The sequence below is a fragment of the Scyliorhinus canicula genome, chromosome 1 (assembly GCF_902713615.1).
Source record: "Scyliorhinus canicula chromosome 1, sScyCan1.1, whole genome shotgun sequence".
NCBI lineage: Eukaryota > Metazoa > Chordata > Chondrichthyes > Carcharhiniformes > Scyliorhinidae > Scyliorhinus > Scyliorhinus canicula.
The window spans coordinates 64,451,990-64,476,700 of record NC_052146.1 but is presented as its reverse complement, the minus strand read 5'-3'; the positions used below and the strand labels follow the sequence as shown (position 1 = coordinate 64,476,700).

The window sequence follows — 24,711 nt, the reverse complement described above, 5'->3', positions numbered from 1 at the left end:
TTCTCTATCTCTCCTCCCAGCTGCTCCTCCCACTTGCGCTTCAGCTCCTCTGTCTGTGTCTCCTCTGACCCCATAAGTTCCTTGTAAATGTCAGAGACGCTCCCTTCTCCTACCCACCCTCTGGAAACTACCCTGCCCTGAATCCCCCTTGGCGGTAGAAGCGGGAAGGTTGACACCTGTTTACGTAGGAAGACCCGTACCTGCAGATACCTGAATTTGTTTCCCTCGCCAACCCAAACTTCTCCTCCAGCGCCCACATACTCTGAAAGCCCCCCTCTATAAACATATCCCCCATCCCCTCAATCCCTGCTCTCTGCCATATCTGAAACTTCATACTTCCCTATACTTACTTCCCATCCATACTTCCCGGGGCAAACTGGTGATCATTACAGATTGGGGACCAGACTGATGCTCCCACATGTCTCCTCCATTGCCCCCAGACGCTCGGCCGCCACCACCTGGTGGAGTACTGACCGGCGGGAACGACAAGATGTGCAGTTACCAACGCCCCAAACTGGTGCCCTTGCATGAAGCTGCCTCCATATACTCCCACACCGACCACTCCCCCACCACCCACTTCCTGATCATGGCTATATTTGCTGCCCAGTAACAGTTAGCAAAATTTGGCAGCGCCAGCCCGCCCTCTCCCCGAATCCGCTCCAGCATTACCGTCCTTACCCGCGGGGTCTTGCCCACCCATACAAAGCCAGTGATCACTTTGTTGACCCGTTTTATAAAAGGACCGTGGAATAAAGATGGGGAGACATTGAAACATGAACAGGAATCTCAGGAGGACCGTCATCTTCACCGTCTGCACCCTCTCAGCTAATGACAACGGGAGCGCGGCCCACCTCTGAAAATCGTCCTTCATTTGGTCTACTAGTCAGGCCAGATTTAATTTATGCAGCCGGTCCCATTCCCGCGCTACTTGAATGCCTAGGTACTTAATGCTCTCTCTTCCCCCCCCCCCCCCCAATCTAAACGGCAGCTCCCCCCAATCGCCTGAAAACTGACCAAACTCCCCTAGAATCCTCACTATTTCTTCCATCCCCTCGAATGGGTCCGATACATACAGAAGCAGGTCTTCTGCATAGAGCGAGACTCTGCTCCAACCGCCCCCACCACTGACCAGCCCCTTGAGGCTCTCAAGGCAATTACCAACGGCTCTAAAGCTAGCGTGAACAACAGTGGGGAGAGGGGGCATCCCTGTCTCGTCAGGTACGATAGCTTTTGTGAGGAGCGATGCTTCAGGTAAAAATTTTATAATGTTTTAAGCAAGCAGAGGCATGAAAAGGGGAGTACGGTTTGTAAAAGACAAATAAAATACTGTACATGCTGGAAGTCTGAAATAAAAACAATGCTGCAAATCGTCAGCCAATTGGGCAACATCTATGGGGGGAGAAACCATATATATTTTTTATCAAAACTAGGAAAAGATAGCGAATGAAAGGGGGAAGGATGGAAGAAGGGAGGGTGTGTGATGGGATAGAATGAAGGAGAGATGAAATGACAAAATTGAGATGATGCAAAAGCGGATGGTAATGCAACAAGTGAAGAAACAAAAGATAGGCCTGGAGGAAGTGTAAAAATGAGTAACAGAATCAAATACCAACAGCTGGTGTCCAGAAAAATGGGGAAGTGGTTCTGATCTGAATTGTTAATCTCCATTTAGTGACATGGAAGCCTTCAAAGTATCCAATCAAAAGATGAGTTGCTGTTCATTCAGCTTATGTTAGGCTCCATTGGGACAGTCAGTTTTTCACGGGACAGAAGCTGGCTCTGTAGCCCAAACCAGTCAGTCCCATTCCCCCAGGTTAGAAGTTTAGGATTGAGGTGTGAGTTGGGAATGGCAGGGAAAATTAAAATGACATTTGACCAGTTCAGGATCACTTGTGGATTGAAGGGAGACATTCAGCAAAGTGATCACCCAGTCTGCATTTAGTTTCCCCATTATAGAGGAAACTGCATTGTGAGCAGTGAATATACAGTGAACAGCAGTCCCTCCCACCATCTAGGATGCCCAAGATGTGGAGATGCTGGCGTTGGACTGAGGTGAGCACAGTAAGAAGTCTTACAACACCAGGTTAAGGTGTTTGAAACAAACCTGTTGGACTTTAATCTGGTGTTGTAAGACTTCTTACTAGGATGCCCAAAACTCCTTCGTTGATCCTCTCGGGGCGAACTTGATCGTAAGCCTGAGAAACCAGGCTACGTCACCAACCCATACCCCTGATTTCGGGGGCTCTGAGTCCCTCCACACCAATAAGATGAGTCTCCAGGCTACCAAAGAGGCAAAGGCCAAAATGTCAGCCTCTCTCTCCTCCTGGACTCCCGGGTCTTCAGAGGGGCTGGGGGCCCCGATTAGAGCTGAAGAAGTAATGGGGGGCCTGAAGGCCATGCAGTCAGGTAAAGCCCTGGGGCCGGATGGGTATCCAGTGGAGTTCTACAAAAAGTTTGCAGGTATTCTGGGACTGGTGCTGGTTAGGGTGTTTAATGAGGCGAGGGACAATGGGGTGTTACCCCCGATAATGTCGCAAGCCACCATCTTGCTGATATTAAAACGGGATAAGGATCCGGAGGTCTGTGGGTCCTATAGGCCAATCTCCCTGATTAATGTAGACGCTAAACTGCTGGCCAAGATCCTGGCGTCCAGAATCGAAGACTGCGTACCGGACGTGATTGTTAAGCGGGGTTTGTTAAGGGCAGGCAGTTGGTAGCCAATCTAAGAAGGCTATTCAATGTGATTATGATGCCCCCGGAGAGCAGAGAGGTGGAGGTAATGGTGGCAATGGATGCCGAAAAGGCTTTTGACCGGGTGGAGTGGGACTATTTATAGGAGGTGTTGGGACGGTTTGGGTTTGGAGAAGGCTTTGTGGACTGGATTAAACTGCTATATCAGGCCCCGGAGGCTAGTGTAAGGACGAACAGGACGACATCGGAGTATTTTGGACTACACTGCGGGACAAGATAGGGATGCCCCCTCTCTCCACTGCTGTTTGCGTTGGCCATAGAACCGCAGGCAATTGCTCTGAGAGCGGCAAGGGATGGAAGAGAATGGTCCGCCGGGGGGGGGGGGGGGGGGGGGGGGGGGGGGGGGTTGCCTGTATGCACCACAACAACTGGCTGTTCATTTCCCTTCAGAATGTTCTGCAGCCAATCTGAGACATCCCTGACCATACACCTGGGAGGCAACATACCATTCGGGAGTCTCGTTTTTTTTACCACAGAACCGCCTATCTACTCCCCTATGACTATAGCCCTTCCACTCTTTTTCTCGCCCTTCTGTACAGCAGAGCCAGCCACGGTGCCATGAATCTGGCTACTGCTGCCTTCCCCTGGTGAGCCATATCTCTCAACCAAATCCAAAACGGTATTCCTGTTTTGGAGGAATATGACCGCAGGGGACCCCTGCACTGCCTTCCTGCTTTTTCTCTGCCTTTTGGTCACCCATTCCATTTCTCCCTCAGCAATCCTAATCTGCGGTGTGACCAATTCGCTAAATGTGCTATCCACGACCACCTCAGCATCGTGGATGCTCCAAAGTGAGTCCATCCGCAGCTCCAGAGCCATCATGCGGTCTAACAAGAGCTGCAGCTGGACACACTTCCCACAGGTGAAGGAGCCAGGGACATCAGCTACGTCCTTAAGCCCCCACATTGTGCAAGAGGAACATAACACGGGTCTGAGATCTCCTGCCATTTTTAATCTTAAGATTAACTTAGTCCAAGTATAATATCAAATAATAGATAAATGAAAAAGGAAAAAAAAGAAAAATTGTTACCAATCTCACGATAAAAAGAATTAGCAATAGAAAAACCTTACCCTATCAACACACCAGTCTTTTTTTTCCGGTTAGAGGAGGAGGGTGGGTGGGAGACACTACATGTGTAGTGTCTCTGGTTCAGCAGCTGCCCAAATATATCAGTTCACTCCTTCCCAGAGTGCAATTCGACCGCTCCCACTCAGCTCCTCCCTCTCACTACTCCTGTAAGCTAAGTTTTTAAAACTGGAAACTTACCTTCCCGACAGCCCCCCTGGTTACTGCTCTCTCTGCTACTGCTGAACAACTGAGTTGGGTACTCTGGGGGGGGGGGAAGTTGTGCTACAGTTACCACCACACTGGTGGTAAAAAGAACATTTAGATGTGGCAACTCCAACATCTCAGTGGTGTCATCCCACTGCACTCATTTTCCCAGTAGGCAAGGCTTATCTGGCCTCTATTTTTATATAATAAAAAATATTTAAAAAAAATAAATGTAGAGTACCCAATTCATTTATTCCAATTAAGGGGCAATTTAGCTTGGCCGATCCACCTAGCCTGCACATCTTTTGGGTTGTGGAGGCGAAACCCACGCAAAATGCATCCCAGAGTGCTAAAAGAAATGGCTAGGGAAATTGCAGATGCACTAATGATGATTTACCAAAATTCATTAGACTCTGGGGTGGTCCCGGTGGATTGGAAATTAGCAAACGTGACACCACTGTTTAAAAAAAGGAGGTAGGCAGAGAGCAGGAAATTATAGGCTAGTGAGCTTAACTTCGATAGTAGGCAAGTCAAGGAAGAAATAGCGAAGCATCTGGATAGAAATTGTCCCATTGGGCAGACGCAGCAGGGGTTCATAAAGGGCAGGTCATGCCTAACTAATTTAGTGGAATTTTTTGAGGACATTACCAGTGCAGTAGATAACGGGGAGCCAATGGATGTGATATATCTGGATTTCCAGAAAGCCTTTGACAAGGTGCCACACAAAAGGTTGCTGCATAAGATAAAGATGCATGGCATTAAGGGTAAAGTAGTAGCATGGATAGAGGATTGGTTAATTAATAGAAAGCAAAGAGTGGGGATTAATGGGTGTTTCTCTGGTTGGCAATCAGTAGCTAGTGGTGTCCCTCAGGGATCCGTGTTGGGCCCACAATTGTTCACAATTTACATAGATGATTTGGAGTTGGGGGACCAAGGGCAATGTGTCCAAGTTTGCAGATGACACTAAGATGAGTGGTAAAGCGAAAAGTGCAGAGGATACTGGAAGTCTGCAGAGGGATTTGGATAGGTTAAGTGAATGGGCTAGGTCTGTCAGATGGAATACAATGTTGACACATGTGAGGTTATTCATTTTGGTAGGAATAACAGCAAACGGGATTATTATTTAAACGATAAAATATTAAAGCATGCCACTGTACAGAGACCTGGGTGTGCTAGTGCATGAGTCACAAAGTTGGTTTACAGGTGCAACAGGTGATTAAGAAGGCAAATGGAATTTTGTCCTTCATTGCTAGAGGGATGGAGTTTAAGACGAGGGAGGTTATGTTGCAATTGTATAAGGTGTTAGTGAGGCCACACCTGGAGTATTGTGTTCAGTTTTGGTCTCCTTACTTGAGAAAGGACGTACTGGCGCTGGCGGGTATGCAGAGGAGATTCACTAGGTTAATCCCAGAGCTGAAGGGGTTGGATTATGAGGAGAGGTTGAGTAGACTGGGACTGTACTCGTTGGAATTTAGAAGGATGAGGGAGGATCTTATAGAAACATTTAAAATTATGAAGGGAATAGATAGGATAGATGCAGGCAGGTTGTTTCCACTGGCGGGTGAAAGCAGAACTAGGGGACATAGCCTCAAAATAAGGGGAAGTAGATTTAGGACTGAGTTTAGGAGGAACTTCTTCACCCAAAGGGTTGTGAATCGATGGAATTCCTTGCCCAGTGAAGCAGTTGAGGCTCCTTCATTACATGTTTTTAAGATAAAGATAGATAGTTTTTTGAAGAATAAAGGGATTAAGGGTTATGGTGTTCGGGCCGGAAAGTGGAGCTGAGTCAACAAAAGATCAGCCATGATCTCATTGAATGGCGGAGCAGGCTCGAATGGCCAGATGGCCTACTCCTGCTCCTAGTTCTTATGTTCTTTATAAAAGCAGGGGGAATGTGCAAACTCAACAAGGACAATGACCCAGAGCTGGGATCGAACCTGGGACCTTGGCGGTGTGAGGCCGCAGTGCTAACCTGCTGTGCCACTGTGCTGCCCATAAAAAACTTTTGACTGAGTTATGCAAATCTTTCTCTGGTCACTAGCCAACAAGAACTGTAATTGGCTGTTTTCCCAACATTGAAATGAATATGAAGATTTGTCTTGAGTTTGGTGAGGCAGCTGATCAAAAGTTGGAATTTTAAACCTTCAGCCTCAAACTAGTTTTCTCAGCATTTTGTTGAGAATCCAAAACACTAATCTCCTTTAATTAGAGGTACATGTGGGGACTTAAAAATCAGTGTCATGAGGTGCTGCTTGAACAGTCTTCATAATTGAATTGCAAATTCTCAGCTGAATTGCATAGTTTAATTTGTGTAGTGTTTTCCTCACAGTAGGAGTTTGAATTTCCATGTCTTCAGTTAGGGGCTGGGTTAGCACAATGGGCTAAATAGCTGGCTTGCATTGCAGAACAAGGCCAGCAGCGCAGGTTCAAATCCCGTACTGGCCTCCCCGAGCAGGTGCCAAAATGTGGCTTTTCACAGGAACTTCATTGAAGCCTACTTGTGACAATAAGCTTTTATGATTATTATCATGATGATTATTATTATTATTAGGGAACAGAATGGACATTGTTTTCCATTCCTAGGTTCGGTTAGTGTTGGAACTGATAGCAGTTGTAAATCTTTTTTTAAAAAACTTTTATTCTCTTTTTCACATTTTCTCCCAAATTTACACCCAACAATAATCAGTAATGATTGTAATGTCAATCCCCATATCAATAACAACGATCCCATCCTCCCTCCAAACATTAGCCTGCATGTTAACATAAACAAATGACAACAAGGAATCACGAAGCACCCATAATCACCATTAACACACACATGCCCCCTCCCCCAACCCTCCCAGACCCAACCCTCCTAATGTTCGATGTGATCCAATTCTTGAAAGTACATAATGAATAATGCCCATCCTTCCCCTCAGTTCAAATTTGATCTTTTAAGCACCAAGAATTCCAGCAGGTCCCCCTGCCACGCCAGGGCACAGGGTGGAGAGGTTGATCTGCACCCTAACAGGATCTGCCTTTGGGCGATCAACAAGGCGAAGGCGACAACGTCTGCCTCCGCGCCTGTTTCCAACCACGGCTGGTCCGGCACCCCGAATATGGCCCCCCCAGGGCCCGGGTCCAGTTTCACGTGCATCACTTTAGAGATTACCCTAAAGACTCCTTCCAGTAATCCTCCAGCTTTGGACAGGACCAAAACATATGTACCGTATATATTCGCGTATCATGCGACCCCTAAATTTTTAACCCCAAAACATGATTTTATGCTATACCTCATGTATCATGCGAGTCACTTTTTTGGAAATTTAATTTGGAAACTAAAACTTGCTGTGGTCACAATCAGTAGTATTCTGATGAGAAGATGGGAAGAGTGGATTCTGTTGTGAAAGCTGTTCGCGATTCGAACAGCTTTCCATCTGGCTTTACTAGCGTCGTTCTGCCACTTGACGTTTCCATTCATAAAAACATGAATGGAAACGTCAAGTGACTGAAAATGTTCCCATCAGAATGCTGTGGTCAAAATCTGAAGAGTAGTATTTGATGGGGAGATGTTCAGCCACTTGACGTTTCCATTCATGTTTTTATGAATGAAAACGTCAAGTGGCAGAACGACGCTAGTAAAGCCAGTTGGAAAGCTGTTCGAATCGCGAACAGCTTTCACAACAGAATCCACTCTTCCCATCAGGATACTACTGGTTGTGACCACAGCATTCTGATGGGAAGATGTTCAGCCACTTGACGTTTCCATTCATGTTTTTATGAATGGAAACGTCAAGTGGCTGAACATCTTCCCATCAGAAAAAACAGCAAGTAAAACACCCGCGAATTTTGTATCTCGCGTATCATGCGACCCCCCAAATTTAGGCTACAATTTAGGTCTTCAAAAGTCGCATGTTATGCGAGTACATACGGTATGTTGTTTGTGGGTCTGCCCCCCCACAACATTCACATACATCTTCTACCCCCTCAAAGAGCAGGTTCATCCTTGCCCTTGTAAGGTGTGCTCTATACCACCTTCAGCTGTATCAGCCCCAACCTCACACATGAGGTGGAGGCGTTCACCCTCTGGAGCACCTCACACCAGAACCCCTCCTCCGTACCCTCTCCCAACTCTTGAGCCAAGAACTGAAATATGGTGTCTCAACCCTTTTTAATCTATCTTCGTATGTATCATGTAGGCATTGGGAAGAGGTATCTGTGATGTGTCCTGCAGTCATTTATTTATTTTTTTGGCATTGTTTGACCTAACTGGAATAGTTGGAACTGCACAAAGTGAATACTTAATTTTTTTTCTGTAGAATCAACATTGAATCAATCCACCCTTGCTTTTAGTCCAGCGAGTCCATCCCAGTGTGTTGGCAGCTTGGAGGATGATGCACACTTTCCTTCATTTGCTCAGGTAATTTCAATTCTGAAGTATAAATATATTACACTCCACCGCATAACTATGCACTACTTCTAATGCGCAGAGGTCATGTGTGTGCACAAGTTTATTTTCTGCAGTGAGGAGATGAATAGAATTTGGTATGTTGTTTGGTGTACCTTTCTGGCTGTTCTGGAAACAGCCATGTGATGCAAGCTCAAGGATTGTAAACCCCATCTAACTACCTGAGGATTTGAGCAGCTTGTTTACTTCAAGAGAAATAGTTAGTATATTACCAGGATCAGTTTAGCTCAGTTGACTGGACATTCTAGTTTGTGATGCAGAGCAAAGCCAGCAACGTGGGTTCAATTCCAGTCATAGTTGAGATTATTCATGAAGGCCCCTGCCTCCTCTACCTGGTCCCTTGTGAAGGGTGAGGACCTTCAGGTTAATTCACAACCAGTCAATCCAGGGGCTGGTTTAGCACACTAGGTTAAATAGCTGGCTTTTAAAGCAGACCAAGGCAGGCCAGCAGCATGGTTCAATTCCTGTACCAGCCTCTCTGATCAGGTGCCGACTAGGGGCTTTTCACAGTAACTTCATTGAAGCCTACTCATGATGATGAGCGATTTTCATTTGATTTCAAACACCCATTTTGACCCCCCCCCCTTGCAAATGCCGCTCACTCTCCAATCTCCTTTTCCTCAAATGTTTGGGATGTCCTCCCTCCTTGATTTGTGCCTCTCTTTAACTCTCTCCTTTTCCCACCTCCACACATTTGATCTCATCTTGGATTTATAGCAAATGCTCATCTACATGCTGTCCCTTGGAGATGTCACCTACACACATAGTGCCAGCTTCACTATACTGATGGCATTTACACTGTCTCCTTTTCTACATCTCTTTTCACACTTATGCCCGTTGTCAGACTACTTGTCCAGCCTTCTGCCTTGGGTGAGTTTTCATTTCCTCCACGTAAACACTGATTCTATTCTACATTCTGCCTACTTTCTTTGGCTGACCCAGCCTGTTTGTAATTTTTCCTTATTAAATTTGAGTTTCTGTTCCCCATATGTTAGTATGTCCACCAGCTCCTACAACTTTCTGTTGTTGAGGTCCTTTTCCATGCCATTGTCACTGCCAGACCCAGCTGCCCTGGGTGGTCATCCCTACCCCAATCCCTACAGCTCGCCTATATTTATCACCTGATGCCAGACCACCTCCTATTGAGATGCTTTTGTATTTTTTAAATAAATATTTTTATTCTCCATTTTTACATTTTCCTTAAATTTACATCCCGCCCACGAACAGTAAACGGTAACAAGTACAAAATCAATCCCCTGAACAATAACAATTATCCCATCCTCCCACCACTCCAAACAACAGCCCACCTGTCAATACATGCATCCAGTAAAACAAATCCTCCCATGGTGGAAACAAAAAACAAAGACGAAAAAGAAAAATGGAGTCTGTGACTGCCCATGGCCACCATAGTCAACTCCATCCCCCCCACCCCCACACACACTCAACGCCGTCTAACCTCTGAAAGAGTGCTGTACATGATACCCAAGAGTTGTAAACCCTCCTCCCCCCCGAAACTCCTCCCCCCCCCCGAAACTCCTCCCACCCACTGCCTCTTGTAAAACCCCTTCCCCCAACCTCTGTTCCTTCCCCCCAACTTTCCACCCTGGCTAGACCACTCGGACCCTGTTCTGCCAGGCTCCAATGGCCGCAGCCCCTCCACCAACCTCACTCCCATTCACTGGCTGGCTTAAACCGGGCAGCGTGGAGGCCCCTGCCCAGGTCCCTTTCCCCCTTGCCCGACCTTAGGAAAGCCCAGAAATCCCCTTTTAGCACACAAACCCCGCATATCCACCTACACCCAAAAGAGCCCTCATTTCGAGTGATTCACTTCCCTTGTCCAAATATATACAACATTGGCTCCTTTAGCCCATACACCTGCACGCAGTGAAACAAAAAAGAAGAAAATACAGTCATGAGGTTACATCGGCACATGGCCATTTCTCGGTTCTGCTACAGTCCTTCTGCCTTCGTAAACTCCTCTGCTTCTGCCGTTTCAAAATAAATGTCCTTGAGCTTGTAAGTCACCCTCAGCTTCGCTGGATATACAATGCCGCACTGCACCTTGCTAATGTACAGTGCCCTCTTCACCCGGTTGAAAGAAGCCCGCCTCCTCGCCAGCTCCACTGTAAAGTCCTGGTATACACGTACACCAGCTCCAGCCCACTGCACCACCCGCTTCTGCTTGGCCCAGCACAGGACCTTCTCCTTCACACTGTACCTACTTAAGCACAGAGTCACTGCTCTTGGCAGCTCACTCGCCTTTGGTACAGGCCTCCACGACCGATGAGACCGATCCAGTTCATATCGGGAGAAATCCTCCCCCCAATAGTTTCGCCCGCAATCGCAGCAAAATACTCAGTCGGCCTCGGCCCTTCAACTCCTTCGGGCAGCCCCCCAATCCTCAAATTCTGTCGCCTGGATCTGTTTTCCAGGTCTTCCATTTTTCCTCGCAGATTCTTGTTAATCTCCATCACCGTCCACATCTCCTTCCCCATCGAGGTAAGTTGATCACCATGCTGCAATAGTCTCTTCCACTTCCTTCAGTTCCTCCCCTTGCTTCCGCACCTCAGCCACTGTGCTCGCCGCCGCTGTTGTCACCGGGGAAATTGCCTCCTCCACCAGCACACTCAAACCTCCCTCATCTCCTTCCTCATTGTCTCCATGTATTTTGTAAACTGCCTTTTGAGTTCCGCAGCCATCACCGTAGTTATTTCTTCAGCCGTAAGCAATGCGGCCTCCCCTGGTGCTCCAGCCTCCATTTTCCTTGGTGACCCCACGGTGACCCTTCTACTCACTGATGGATTTTCAGCTGTTTTCGCAGCCATTTTTTTACTGGTCCTCGACATATCCCTTCCCTGTGCTCTCTCCTGACCTTCACCGCCTTCGCTGCCCCTAGGACTGGGCATCAATCCCTGACAATGCCGTTCCCGAACGGGAGCCCTCCCAATGCGCGGCTGCCTCCTGCCCGCCATCACTGGAAGTCAGTTTCTTTTGTATTTAAGTATCTCTTGGCCTGATCCTTTCCTCCAGCCCTACAACTGCCCCCAATATCAATGTTCCTCCTGAATCTGTCTCCATCTTTCGTTGAGAACCTCTTTAAAACTGTCGAATCACGCTTTTTTTGTTTAATCTCTCCTTTGGCTTGGGTGGTGTATTTTTACGTAGTCCTCTAACACCATATTTATTTTTCTACATCAAGGTTTTAAACATCTTTCTTTACAGATGCTGAAGGATGGAAAGGCTAAAGCAGAAGTATGGCCCAAAGTAACTCCAAGAAAAGGTGACTTGTTTTAAACCCAGAAACATACCAGACCATCCAGTAATCGTGATAATGTGCTTCATTAGTGCAGTGGTTGGAATACTGACTGGAAAAAATTGTTTTGTTAGCAGAAACCGGTTTGATGCCCCCACCTGCAGCAGACAGTGATGGAGAGAGTGATATCTCGGACCGTGTCCCTGTACCCAGCTTTCAAAATTCCTTCAGTCAGGCTATGGAGGCAGCATTTCTCAAGCTTGATAAAGCTTCAGTCCCAGAGTTCTGTGCAGGTAATAGTAGAGTGCATTGCTGCCCTTTAAGGGGGGGGGGGGGAGGAGGAGGGGGAGGAGGGGGGAGGAGGAGGAGGAGAACAGGAAGGTGGTGGTTGATTTAAAAAAACAAAAATAAAAAACTATTGATATAGTAAACTGTTGTTACACTCTACCAACCAGAATTTCTGATGTGTGGCAAATATAAATTGTCACTTTACCAACTGGAAGCAATTATTTAGTTATCTGGAACCCGAACCAGTATACTGTATTTTATACTTGTGTTTTAGTGTACTGTTGAAGATTTAGAAGTAAAAACATTTCTTTGCTTCCTGATTACTTGCATTTATTAGTTCATGTTTGCAAATATTATGCGGTGTTCTGATGGAAATGGAACTCTCCATTAATTGGCAGTTTTGAATTTCCCATGCTGTTAAATGAGTGGACTGGACATTTGTTTAAAAGTAGGAATGTGTGTATAATTTCTAATTTTTGGTCCTTTATTCTTGCAGAAGAGAAGAATGGGAAAAAGAAGAAGAAAAAGCAGAAGCTTCTCTTCAGTACTTCAGTAGTTCACACAAAGTAACACAGGCAGTCCCTGCCTGTCTTATCCATTTCAGCACCATGGGCAGCCACTGCCTATATTTGCATTCACTGCTGTCTGTGCAAAAAAAAAAAAGATTTTTTTTTTTTTTTTTTTTTGCTGCTATAGTTTGGAGAATTTTTGGTTGCATTTCAAATCCGTAACATTACAGCGAAGGCAATTGTTGAGTGGTTTGTAAATGAAAGTTGGCCTCCTGTTTATGATGTATACAAATTTATTGCAGCTTTGTGGTTGAACACCATAACCAATTGATACAGCTTGTGACTTAGGAATTTTTTTTAAATGAGGGAAATTCCAGTAAAAACCTACGCTTAACTCCTGTCATTGTATGTAGAAGTTCACTGGGGAATTTTTTTGTACCGTACTGTGGAAGCAGCTATTTTGTAAATAATTGGCACATAATTTTCTTTTAGCTAAGTCACTAAGTTAGTGAAATGGTGTTTAGTCCTTTTCTGCCTTTGCCCAACATGACTGAAGTTTTGCAAAATATTCTTCCCCACGGCACAGAAAAGCACACGGGCTCATTAGTGTGGAACATATTGAATTGGCCTGTAATCATCTCACATCTTTCTCTGCACCCCAACCATGTTGTCAGATGTTATTGCAGTTAGTGGCAAAATATAAATTTAACAGTGGCTGGAGTTTCCCTTTTTTGAAGAATATAATTTTAAACTTATCTTTTTAAGAAAGTGAATGTAAAGAATCTAATGAAGTGTTGAGTTCAGCCGTGTTACTTCTACCCTTCACTTTTCTTTAATGCAACAGCAGAGAAATAGATGCAATAAAAAAATATTGTGCGGAGTGTTGTTTTTTTTCTTCCTCCTGTAAACCATTCAGGGAAGGTATTGTCAACGATTACGTTATTCTGCTGCTCTGGAAAACCACAATCCTCAAAGAAACCATTTGGAATGACTAGGTTTCTGTCCAGTGCTGAGTGCTTTAGATCTCATTTTGAGGGAAAATATTAATAATTTTAAAATCTTGACCTGACCCATCTGGCCAGGAAAACCACTATTCTGCCTGATGAAATTTTAATTTGCACAATGGGAAACACGTTTTTCCTGGGCCCAACACTCTCAATATCCTGAAATTAATAAATATTATTGAAAGATATGTTTGCTTAAGCACAAATATTTCTCTGACCCATAACCAACAACATGCATCAGTTTTAATTCTCTTTATGCTGCAAATCAAATAGTGGTGAGAGCTGGCTTTGTTTATATGTTGACATCTAGCATATTCTCAACTGGAAGTTCTTAAAACAAGAAGCAGAGCTATGTTTATGTGCATATTATTTCATGTTCCCATCTCCTGCAGCCTGTAGAAACAGCAGGAGGCCATTAGGCCCTTAGTGCCTGCACATCCATTCATTATGATCGTGGCTGATCATCAAGTTCTCTTTCCTACCTCTTCCTCTCTTTTCCCCAAATATTCCTTGATCCCTTTTGCTCCAAGAGCTCTATCTAATTCCTTCTTGAAAATTCACTGTTTTGGCTGAAGCTTTCTGTGGTAGCGAATTCCAGATTTGCCACAATTTCTCCTTACCCCAGTCCTAAAAGGTTTATCTGTTATCTTCAAACTATGACTCCTAGTTCTGGACTGCCCCACCATTGGGAACATTCTTTCTGAATCAACCCTGTCTGATCCTGTTAGAATTTTGTACGTCTGAGATCTTCTCTCTTCTAAACATTAATGAACATAATCCTAAACATTAATGAACATAATCCTAACTGACTTGCACACACGTACGACAGTCCTGCCACCTCAGGAATCAGCCTGGTCAACCTTTGCTGCACTCCCTCCACAGCAAGAACAACCTTCCTCACTAAGGACACCAAAACTGCACACCATACTCCAGGTGTGCCTTACCAATGACCTATGCAATTGCAGTAAAACATCTCTATTCCTATACTCATCCTCTTGCTATGAAGGCCAACATACCATTTGTCGTCTTTACTGTCTGCTGTACCTGCATGCTTACTTTCAGTGACTGATGCATAAGGACAACCAAGGTCTTGCCCATTCAAATAAATTGCCTTCCTATGTTTGCTAGCAAGTGGATGACCTCACTCAGCCTTTGGAAATCCTATTGACACATTTCTACATCCTTGGTTTTGGACTCCAGCAATTTCCTACAGCTGACATTAGGCTCACTGGTCTATAGTTTCCTGTTTTCTCTCTACCTTTTTTAAATGGGGGGGGGGGGGGGTTATATTAGCCACTCATCTGTAGGAACCACTAGATGACCACCAATGGATCTATAATTGCGTGGGCCGCAAGTACTCTTGATGAAGGTCTTTTTGTAACCGACAATTTTATTGAGGTATTTTTTGGCATTGTACACAGTAACAATTACAAAAAACATAGTGCAAATATCAGTACCTCTCTCGCAAATAGACCCACCTATTCTTCCCGTGAAGAAGTCGATGAATGGTTGCCACCTGCCGGCCTATCGGGGAAGCAAAGGCCACAACGTCTGCTTCTATCCCCTCCTGTTCGCCTGGGTCTTCGACACCCCAAAAATCGCCACCTCTGGACTCATCGCCACCCTTGTTTTCAGTACCCGGGATATGACATCCACAAATCCCTGCCAGTATCCCCTGAGTTTTGGACATGCCCAGAACATGTGGACATGGTTCACTGGTCTTCCCCCTCATCTAGCACACTTGTCCTCCAGCTCAAAGAATTTGCTCATCCGGGCCACCGTCATGTGGGCCTGGTGAACTACCTTGAACTGAATCAGGCCGAGCCTGGCACATGTTGCGGTTGCATTTACTCTGAGTGTCTGCCCGTACGCCTCCCTCCAACTCCCCACCAAGCTTCCTCCCACTTGAGTTTCAATTCCTCGGTCCCTGTGCCTCCGCTCCCATAAGCTCCTTATAAATATCCGACACTCTCCCCATCTACCTCACCCTGGAAACTACCCTGTCGTGGGTCCCCCTTAGTGGAAGGCGTGGAAAGGACGGGACCTGTCTACGTACGAAATACCGCACCTGCAAGTACCGAAAGTCACTCCCCCTCGCCAGTCCGAACTTCTCCAGTGACCTCGTGTTCGCGAAGCTCCCTTCCAGGAACAAGTCGCCCATTCTTCCTACCCCTGCCACGCTCGAAACCCGCCATCCATCTTCCCTGGGACAAATTGGTGGTTGTCACATATTGGGGACCAGACCAATGCTCCCACTTCCCCAGCATGCTTCCCCCATTGGCCCCAAATCCGCAGAGCTGCCACCACTATAGGGCTGGTGGAGTAACCTGGCCGGCAGGAGCAGCAGGGCAGCTGTGACCAGGGCAGCCAAGCTGGTGCCCCTGCACGAAGCAGCCTCCACCTGCTCCCAAACTGACCCTGTACCCACCATCCATTTCCTTATCATGGCTATGTTAGCCACCCAGTAGTAGTTGCTGAGGTTTGGCAACACCAGTCCCCCCTCGCTACGGTTCCGTTCCAGCATCCTCTTTAGCGGGGACTTCCCCGCCCAAACAAATCCCAGGATGATTTTATTGATTCTTTTAAAGGACTGGAATGAAAATAGGGAGACACTGAAAAATAAACAGGAATATCGGGAGGATGGTCATCTTCACCGTCTGTACTCTCCCCGCTAGTGACAGCGGGAGCGCATCCCACCTCTGAAACTCGCTCATTTGCTCCACCAGCCTAGACAAGTTCAACTTATGCATCTTGCCCCAGTCACATGCCGCTTGTATCCCTAAATACCAAAAACTTTCCCCAACCAGCCTAAATAGTAGCTCCCTCAGCCTATTCACCTGACCCCTCGCCTGCACCACAAATATTTTGCTTTTTGCCATGTTCAACTTGTAGCCCGAAAACCAGCCAAATTCCCCAAGGATTTCCATAATCCCGTTCATCCCTGCCGCTGGATCTGACACATACAAAAGCAGGTCATCCGCGTAGAGCGAGACCTTGTGTTCTATCCCCCTCCTGACCATTCCCTTCCATCCCCTTGCTGCTCTCAGAGCAATTGCCAGCGGTTCTATGGCCAACGCAAACAGCAGTGGAGAGAGGGGACATCCCTGTCTTGTCCCACGGTGCAGCCTAAAATACTCAGATGTCGTCCTTACACTAGCCTATCTAAGAAGCGCCTTATCCCCTCCGGCCCCGTGGGGGGTTCCGAGGTATACAGCTTGCTGTAAAAGTCACTTAGCGTCAAGCCCCGAGTGGAAGACCCGGCTAACCCAGCCCTTCCGTAATCTAATCTGGTCCGCCACTTTCAAATGTGTATCCTGCAGCAACATTACATCCACCTTCAGAGCCCGTAAGTGGGCGAACACACGTGCCCTCTTGAGCAGGCCGTTTAATCCTCTAACATTCCAGGTGATCAGCCTGGTTGGAGGGCACCCTGCCCCCACCATGCCGATCAGCCATCCCCCTTCTTGGGCCCACCCCCTGCCCATGTGCCGCACCTCCCTTTGTCCGCCTCTTGGCAGCACCCACCCCCGACCTCTTCCGTTACCTGGTTCAGTTCCCTCCCTCATCAGCAGATCATCTCGCCCGCACCCCCCACCCAGCAACAACCTCTTGTAACCTAACCCCTGCCGCATGCAGGCTGTATACACACACCCCACCTCGCTCCCGTTGACTAGCCTGGTGGCTCTCAACTCCGGCGCCACCACGTCTCCCACCTATGGTCCCCCACTCCCCCCCACTCTCCTACTCCCACCCCCACTCCTCCCCCCTCCACTCCTCCTCCCCCCCACTCCTCCTCCCCCCCACTCCTCCTCCCCCCACCTCCTCCCCCCACCCCCCACCTCCTCCCCCCACTCCTCCACCCCCCCACTCCTCCTCCCCCCCACCCCCCCACTCCTCCTCCACCCCTCCCCTCCCACCCCCCACTCCTCCCCTCCCACCCCCCCACTCCTCCCCTCCCACCCCCCACTCCTCCCCTCCTTCCCCCCCACTCCTCCCCTCCCACCCCCCCACTCCTCCCCTCCTACCCCCCCACTCCTCCCCTCCCACACCCCCACTCCCCCCTCCCACACCCCCACTCCCACACCCCCACTCCCACCACCCACTCCTCTCCCCCACTCCTCCCCTCCCACCCCCCCACTCCTCCCCACCCCCACCCCTCCCCCCCTTCCCACCCCTCCCACCCCCACCCCTCCCTTCCTCCCCCCACTACTTCCCCCTCCCCTCCCCATCTCCCCCTCCTCCCCCCACTCCTCCTCCCCCCTCCCCCCACTCCTCCTCCCCCCCACCCCCCACTCCTCCTCCCCCCCACCCCCCACTCCTCCTCCCCCCCACCCCCCACTCTTCCCCCCCACCCCCCACTCCTCCTCCCCCCACTCCTCCTCCCCCCTCCCCCCACTCCTCCTCCCCCCTCCCCCCACTCCTCCTCCCACTCCTCCTCCTCCCCCCTCCCCCCACTCCTCCTCCTCCCCCTCCCCCCACTCCTCCTCCTCCCCCCTCCCCCCACTCCTCCTCCCCCCCTCCCCCCACTCCTCCTCCCCACTCTCCCCACTCCTCCTGCCCCCCACCCCCACTCCTCCTGCCCCCCACACCCACTCCTCCTGCCCCAACACCCCCCCACTCCTCCCCCCACCGCCCACTCCTCCTCCCCCCCACCCCCCACTCCTCCTACCCCCACTCCTCCTCCCCCCCACTCCTCCACCCCCCACCACTCCTCCTCCCACCCCCCACTCCACCCCCACTCCTCCTCCCCCCCACTCCTCCTCCCCCCACCCCCCACCACTCCTCCCCTCCCACTCCTCCCCTCCCACCCCCCCACTCCTCCCCTCCTCCCCCCAACCCCTCCTTCCCCCACCCCCCACTCCTCCTCCCCCACCCCTCCTCCCCCACCCCCCACTCCTCCTCCCCCTCCTCCCCCCACGCCTCCTCCTCCTCCTTCCCCCACCCCCCACTCCTCCTCCCCCACCCCCCACTCCTCGTCCCCCCACCCCCCACTCCTCCTCCCCCCACTCCTCCTCCCCACCCCGCACATCCTCCCCCCACCCCCCACTCCTCCCCCCTCCTCCCACTCCCCCCCCCACCCCTCCCCCCACCCCCTCCTCCCACTCCTCCCCCACCCCCTCCTCCCCACCCCCTCCTCCCACTCCTCCCCCCACCCCCTCCTCCCACTCCTCCCCCCACCCCCTCCTCCCACTCCTCCCCCCACCCCCTCCTCCCCCTACCCCCTCCTCCCACTCCTCCCCCCCACCCCCTCCTCCCACCCCTCCCCCACCCCCTCCTCCACCCCTCCCCCCACCCCCTCCTCCCACCCCCTCCTCCCACCCCCTCCTCCCACCTCCCCACCCCCCTCCACCCACCCACTCCTCCCACCCCTCCTCCCACTCCTCCCCCACCCCCCTCCCTCCTCCCCCCACCCCCCTCCCCTCCTCCCCCCACCCCCCTCCTCCTCCCACCCCTCCTCCCCCACCCCCCTCCTCCCCCCCACCCCCACCCCCCTCCTCCCCCCCACCCCCCTCCTCCCCCCACCCCCCTCCTCCCCCCACCCCCCTCCTCCCCCCACCCCCCTCCTCCCCACCACCCCCACCCCCCTCCTCCCCCCCACCCCCCTCCTCCCCCCCACCCCCCTCTTCCCCCCACCCCCCTCCTCCCCCCACCCCCCTCCTCCCCACCCCCCTCCTCCCCACCCCCCTCCTCCCCACCCCCCTCCTCCCCCACCCCCCTTCCTCCCCCCACCCCCTTCCTCCCCCCTCCTCCTCCCCCCTCCTCCTCCCCCCTCCTCCTCCCCCCACCCCCCTCCTCCCCCCACCCCCCTCCTCCCCCCACCCCCCTCCTCCCCCCACCCCCCTCCTCCCCCCACCCTCCTCCTCCCCCCACCCTCCTCCTCCCCCCACCCCCCTCCTCCCCCCCACCCCCCTCCTCCCCCCCCACCCTCCTCCCCCCCCCCACCACCCCCGTCCCCCCTCCCCCCGTCCCCCTCCTCCCCCATCCCCCCTCCTCTGCCCCACTCCCCCCTCCCCCCTCCCCTCCTCCCCCCCACTCCCCCCTCCTCTCCCCCACTCCCCCCCTCCTCTCCCCCACTCCCCCCTCCTCTCCCCCACTCCCCCCTCCTCTCCCCCACTCCCCCCTCCTCTCCCCCACTCCCCCCTCCTCTCCCCCACTCCCCCACTCCCCCCATTCTCTCCCCCACTCCCCCCATTCTCTCCCCCACTCCCCCCCATTCTCTCCCCCACTCCCCCCATTCTCTCCCCCACTCCCCCCATTCTCTCCCCCACTCCCCCCATTCTCTCCCCCACTCCCCCCCCCCCCCCACACCCTTCGTGGCTGCCTCGCCTGCACTCTGTGTGCCCTGTCCAGCTCCAACCGACGCGGGAAGAAATCATCCCCCACCAGCATGTCTGCCACATATGCCGTGGCATCCACTCCCTCGGCCCCCTCCGGGAGCCCAATGATTCTCAGATTCTGCCGGCAAGACCTGTTTTCCAGGTCCTCCGGCTTGTCCATCAGCCTTGCGTGCTGCTCCTTCAACTTACTAATTTCCACGTTCACTACCGTTTGGAAATCCACCTGCTCTTCCACTGTCTTCTCCAGTGCCTGGACCTTCTTATTCTGAGCGTCTAGTCTCTGGCCCAGTGCTCCACCGCTTTCTGGAGCGGTTCCAAATGAACCCGCTTCAGTGCTGCGAAGCTCTCTTTCATGACCTTCAGCATATTGTCCAGTGCCGTCTGGACCGTCCGTTCATCGGCCATCTTTCCTCCCACTTGAGCTTCCACACCACCTTTGTTCAGCCCATTCTTTGCCTGTTTCCGCTCCCTTCTACTCCTTAAATCCATACAACTCTGTATGGATTCAGATCTGGAGTGCTATTGTTTTTCACTCCAGCGCTCAAAAGTTGGGGGGAAAGGTCTTAAAGTCTGACCGGAGCGAGAGCCACCAAATGCGCGACTTACTCCCTCATAGCCGCCACTTGAAGTCCCTCTTGATGAACATTATCGGACCCTGGAGATATCATAGAATTTACAATGCAGAAGGAAGCCATTCGGCCTATCGAGTCTGCACCTGCTCTTGGAAAGAGCACCCTACATAAGCCCATGCCTCCACCCTATCCCTGTAACCCAATAACCCCACCTCACCTTTTAAGGGCAATTTATCATGGCCAATCCACCTAAACCTGCACATCTTTGGACTGTGGGAGGAAACCAATGCAGACACGTGGAGAACATGCAGATTCGGCACAAGACAGTGACCCAAGCCGGGAATCAAACCTGGGACCTTGGAGCTTTAAAGGAACTATGCTAACCATTAGTGTGCCTTTAATTCCATTAATGTCCCCAAAACCATTTCTCTACTAATAATTTCCTTCAGTTCCTCACTAAAACTTCCAGTACATTATTCAGGTCTTCCTTTGTAAAGACCAAAGCAAAATACAAATTTAGTTCCTCAGACATTTCTTTGTTCCCTGTTATGAATCTCTTTCCCCCTCCCCTCCATATTTCTGACTGTGTGGCCTTCGTTTTTATCAATTTTTTTCTTTGCATACCTATAAGTCTGTTCCCTGCTAGCTTGCTTTCAAACTGTATTTTCCCCTTAATCAATTCCTTGGTCTGCCTTTGCTGAATTTTAATCTCTACCCAATCCTCAGGTCTATTGCTTTTAATTTGTATGCACTATCTCCAATTTTCTTTTTAAGCCACAATTCCTTTTCCACTCTTGCGCCAAAGACGAATAAACCACTTTTTATGAGTTCACCTATTCATTCTTTGGATGCCTGCCATTGCCGGTCTGCTGTCCTTCCCTTCAGTAATGTTTCCCAGTCCATTGTAGCCAGTTCAGACCAACATAGTTACCTTTTGAGGTTCAGGACCCTGGTCTCAGAATCAACTAACTCAGTAAAAGAATTCTAGCATGATCACTCAGCCCCTAAGGGTTCTCTCTCAACTAAATTGCCAATGAATCCTTTCTCATTGCATAACATCCAAGTCCAAGATGGCCTGTTCCCTTGTTGGTTCCTCAACATATTTGTCCAGAAAAACCATCCTGTCGGTGAGATATCCACACTTGAGTTTATAAAATGCAAGTATGAGCATTGTGGTTTCATGCACAACATTCATAATTGAAGGAAATGTTTTCCTTCCTGTTGCCTTTAAGGCAGTATTTAAATTAATTTGCTCTGAAATCCTCAGCCGTAATGTCAACCTAAATTGTTTGACAGTAGAGTTTTATAGCAACAAAGTTTGCAAGCTTGGTTATTCTACCATAAACTACATCCACCTGCAAGCAATACATCTTTAAATGTTAATTCATGGGATGTGCACATCATTGGTAAGGGCAGCAGTGATCACCTATCTCTAATTGCTTTATAGTGGCTTACTGGGATGTTTTTAAGAGTCAACTATCTTGGCTGTGTGGAGCCACATGGGGACCAGGTTGCGTAAAGGTGACCAATTTCCTTCATGGAAGGACATTAATGAACTACATGGGGTTTTTTAATTGACAATTGTTTAATTATTACTGATCGCTTTAGTCCAGATTTCCCAATTTAGATTTGCGAATTTGAACTCCTATTCCAAGGTCACTTGTCTGGTAAAATAACTTTTGTTACCTCTAGGATGTGCGTTCATATAAATGATACAATCAGACAATGAATAGATACTGCACCATGAGAGGGGGAATGGGACAACTCATCGCCGCCGACTCATCGCCAGCCCAAAATAATAATAAAAACAAAAACGCCTCTTCATACATAACAAGTAATTACCGACTAACTAGATCCACAAATAACTCAATTACCAACACACCTATTTGTCAACAAATAAATCTGTTCCTCCACCTTGAGAGGATTGTTATCACTAAGGAGGGAGTGATGGGCAAGCTAATGGGGCTAAAGGTAGACAAGTCTCCTGGCCCTGATGGAATGCATCCCAGAGTGCTAAAAGAGATGGCTAGGGAAATTGCAGATGCACTAGTGATAATTTACCAAAATTCACTAGACTCTGGGGTGGTCCCGGTGGATTGGAAATTAGCAAACATGACGCCACTGTTTAAAAAAGGAGGTAGGCAGAAAGCAGGAAATTATAGGCCAGTGAGCTTAACTTCGGTAGTAGGGAAGATGCTAGGATCTATCATCAAGGAAGAAATAGCGAGGCATCTGGATAGAAATTGTCCCATTGGGCAGACGCAGCATGGGTTCGTAAAAGGCAGGTCATGCCTAACTAATTTAGTGAAATTTTTTGAGGACATTACCAGTGCAGTAGATAACGGGGAGCCGATGGATGTGGTATATCTGGATTTCCAGAAAGCCTTTGACAAGGTGCCACACAAAAGGTTGTTGCATAAGATAAAGATGCATGGCATTAAGGGTAAAGTAGTAGCATGGATAGAGGATTGGTTAATTAATAGAAAGCAAAGAGTTGGGATAAATGGGTGTTTCTCTGGTTGGCAATCAGTAGCTAGTGGTGTCCCTCAGGGATCCGTGTTGGGCCCACAATTGTTCACAATTTACATAGATGATTTGGAGTTGGGGACCAAGGGCAATGTGTCCAAGTTTGCAGATGACACTAAGATGAGTGGTAAAGCGAAAAGTGCAGAGGATACTGGAAGTCTGCAGAGGGATTTGGATAGGTTAAGTGAATGGGCTCGGGTCTGGCAGATGGAATACAATGTTGACAAATGTGAGGTTATCCATTTTGGTAGGAATAACAGCAAACGGGATTATTATTTAAACAATAAAATATTAAAGCATGCCGCTGTTCAGAGACTTGGGTGTGCTAGTGCATGAGTCACAGAAGGTTGGTTTACAAGTGCAACAGGTGATTAAGAAGGCAAATGGAATTTTGTCCTTCATTGCTAGAGGGATGGAGTTTAAGACTAGGGAGGTTATGTTGCAATTGTATAAGGTGTTAGTGCGGCCACACCTGGAGTATTGTGTTCATTTTTGGTCTCCTTACTTGAGAAAGGACGTACTGGCGCTGGAGGGTGTGCAGAGGAGATTCACTAGGTTAATCCCAGAGCTGAAGGGATTGGATTATGAGGAGAGGTTGAGTAGACTGGGACTGTACTCGTTGGAATTTAGAAGGATGAGGGGGGATCTTATAGAAACATTTAAAATTATGAAGGGAATAGATAGGATAGATGCGGGCAGGTTGTTTCCACTGGCGGGTGACAGCAGAACTAGGGGACATAGCCTCAAAATAAGGGGAAGTAGATTTAGGACTGAGTTTAGGAGGAACTTCTTCACCCAAAAGGGTTGTGAATCTATGGAATTCCTTGCCCAGTGAAGCAGTTGAGGCTCCTTCATTACATGTTTTTAAGGTAAAGATAGATAGTTTTTTGAAGAATAAAGGGATTAAGGGTTATGGTGTTCGGGCTGGAAAGTGGAGCTGAGTCCACAAAAGATCAGCCATGATCTAATTGAATGGCGGAGCAGGCTCGAGGGGCCAGATGGCCTACTCCTGCTCCTAGTTCTTATAACAAGTAATTACCGACTAACTAGATCCACAAATTACCGTTTCTAGGAACTTCAATTTAAAATTCTTCCAATTTTAAACCCTTTACAATGGAGCAAGTTTTATGTCAGCGAGGCAAAGAGAAGTTTTCTCATAATGGATATTTGTTCATTTTTGATCAATTCAGTAAAACCGAAGGCGATTTGATGTTTTGGCGATGTGAACAGCTCAGCAGATGCAAAGCAATAATTCACACAAGATTTGGAAACGTAGTGAAATTCATAAATACTCACACCCATGACTCTTCACCAATAAGAATAGAAGTGGCAAGGACGACTACAAAAATTAAAACCCGAGCTGAAGAGACAATGGAAAACCCAAGTGTATTGATTAATGAAGTTTTGGCGAATGTTTCACTGCCATTAATTTTTGAGACTTTGATTTTGAATAAAGATGTTTTTAATATCCACCGAATTTTATTGAGCACTCCATGAATTTCAATTTTTAGTTGGGCTGGCGATGAGTTGGGCTGGCGATGAGTCGGCGGCGATGAGTTGTCCTAGACCCATGAGAGGAGCCCAAATGATTAATAGAAGTGTTTAGGGAGAAAATTGCTCACGTGACATTCATTCAAAGGAGAGATGCATTGGATGGTTATAGTGCTGAGCTGTTGTAGAGAAAATGAAGAATGCTGCCATAAAGGTTTCAACTCCATGGATGAGAATTGCACAGTTGGAGGATTGGGTT

General features: G+C 49.0%; 1 protein-coding gene across 2 annotated transcripts in view; it reads left to right on the top strand.

Annotated features, from left to right (window-relative positions):
- rnf10 (ring finger protein 10) overlaps positions 1 to 13,401 on the top strand; it is a 55,227-nt gene extending 41,826 nt beyond the window's left edge. Inside the window, exons 14-17 of one of the 2 annotated variants that reach the window (XM_038791671.1) lie at positions 8,323 to 8,423; positions 11,694 to 11,751; positions 11,859 to 12,017; positions 12,509 to 13,401. In XM_038791671.1, the coding sequence (XP_038647599.1) occupies positions 8,323 to 8,423; positions 11,694 to 11,751; positions 11,859 to 12,017; positions 12,509 to 12,582 (392 nt within the window). In that variant the 3' untranslated portion in view covers positions 12,583 to 13,401. The remainder of the gene's footprint in view (positions 1 to 8,322; positions 8,424 to 11,693; positions 11,752 to 11,858; positions 12,018 to 12,508) is intronic. The other variant, XM_038791681.1, reaches the window with a different exon arrangement.
- The last annotated feature ends 11,310 nt before the right edge of the window (positions 13,402 to 24,711 follow it).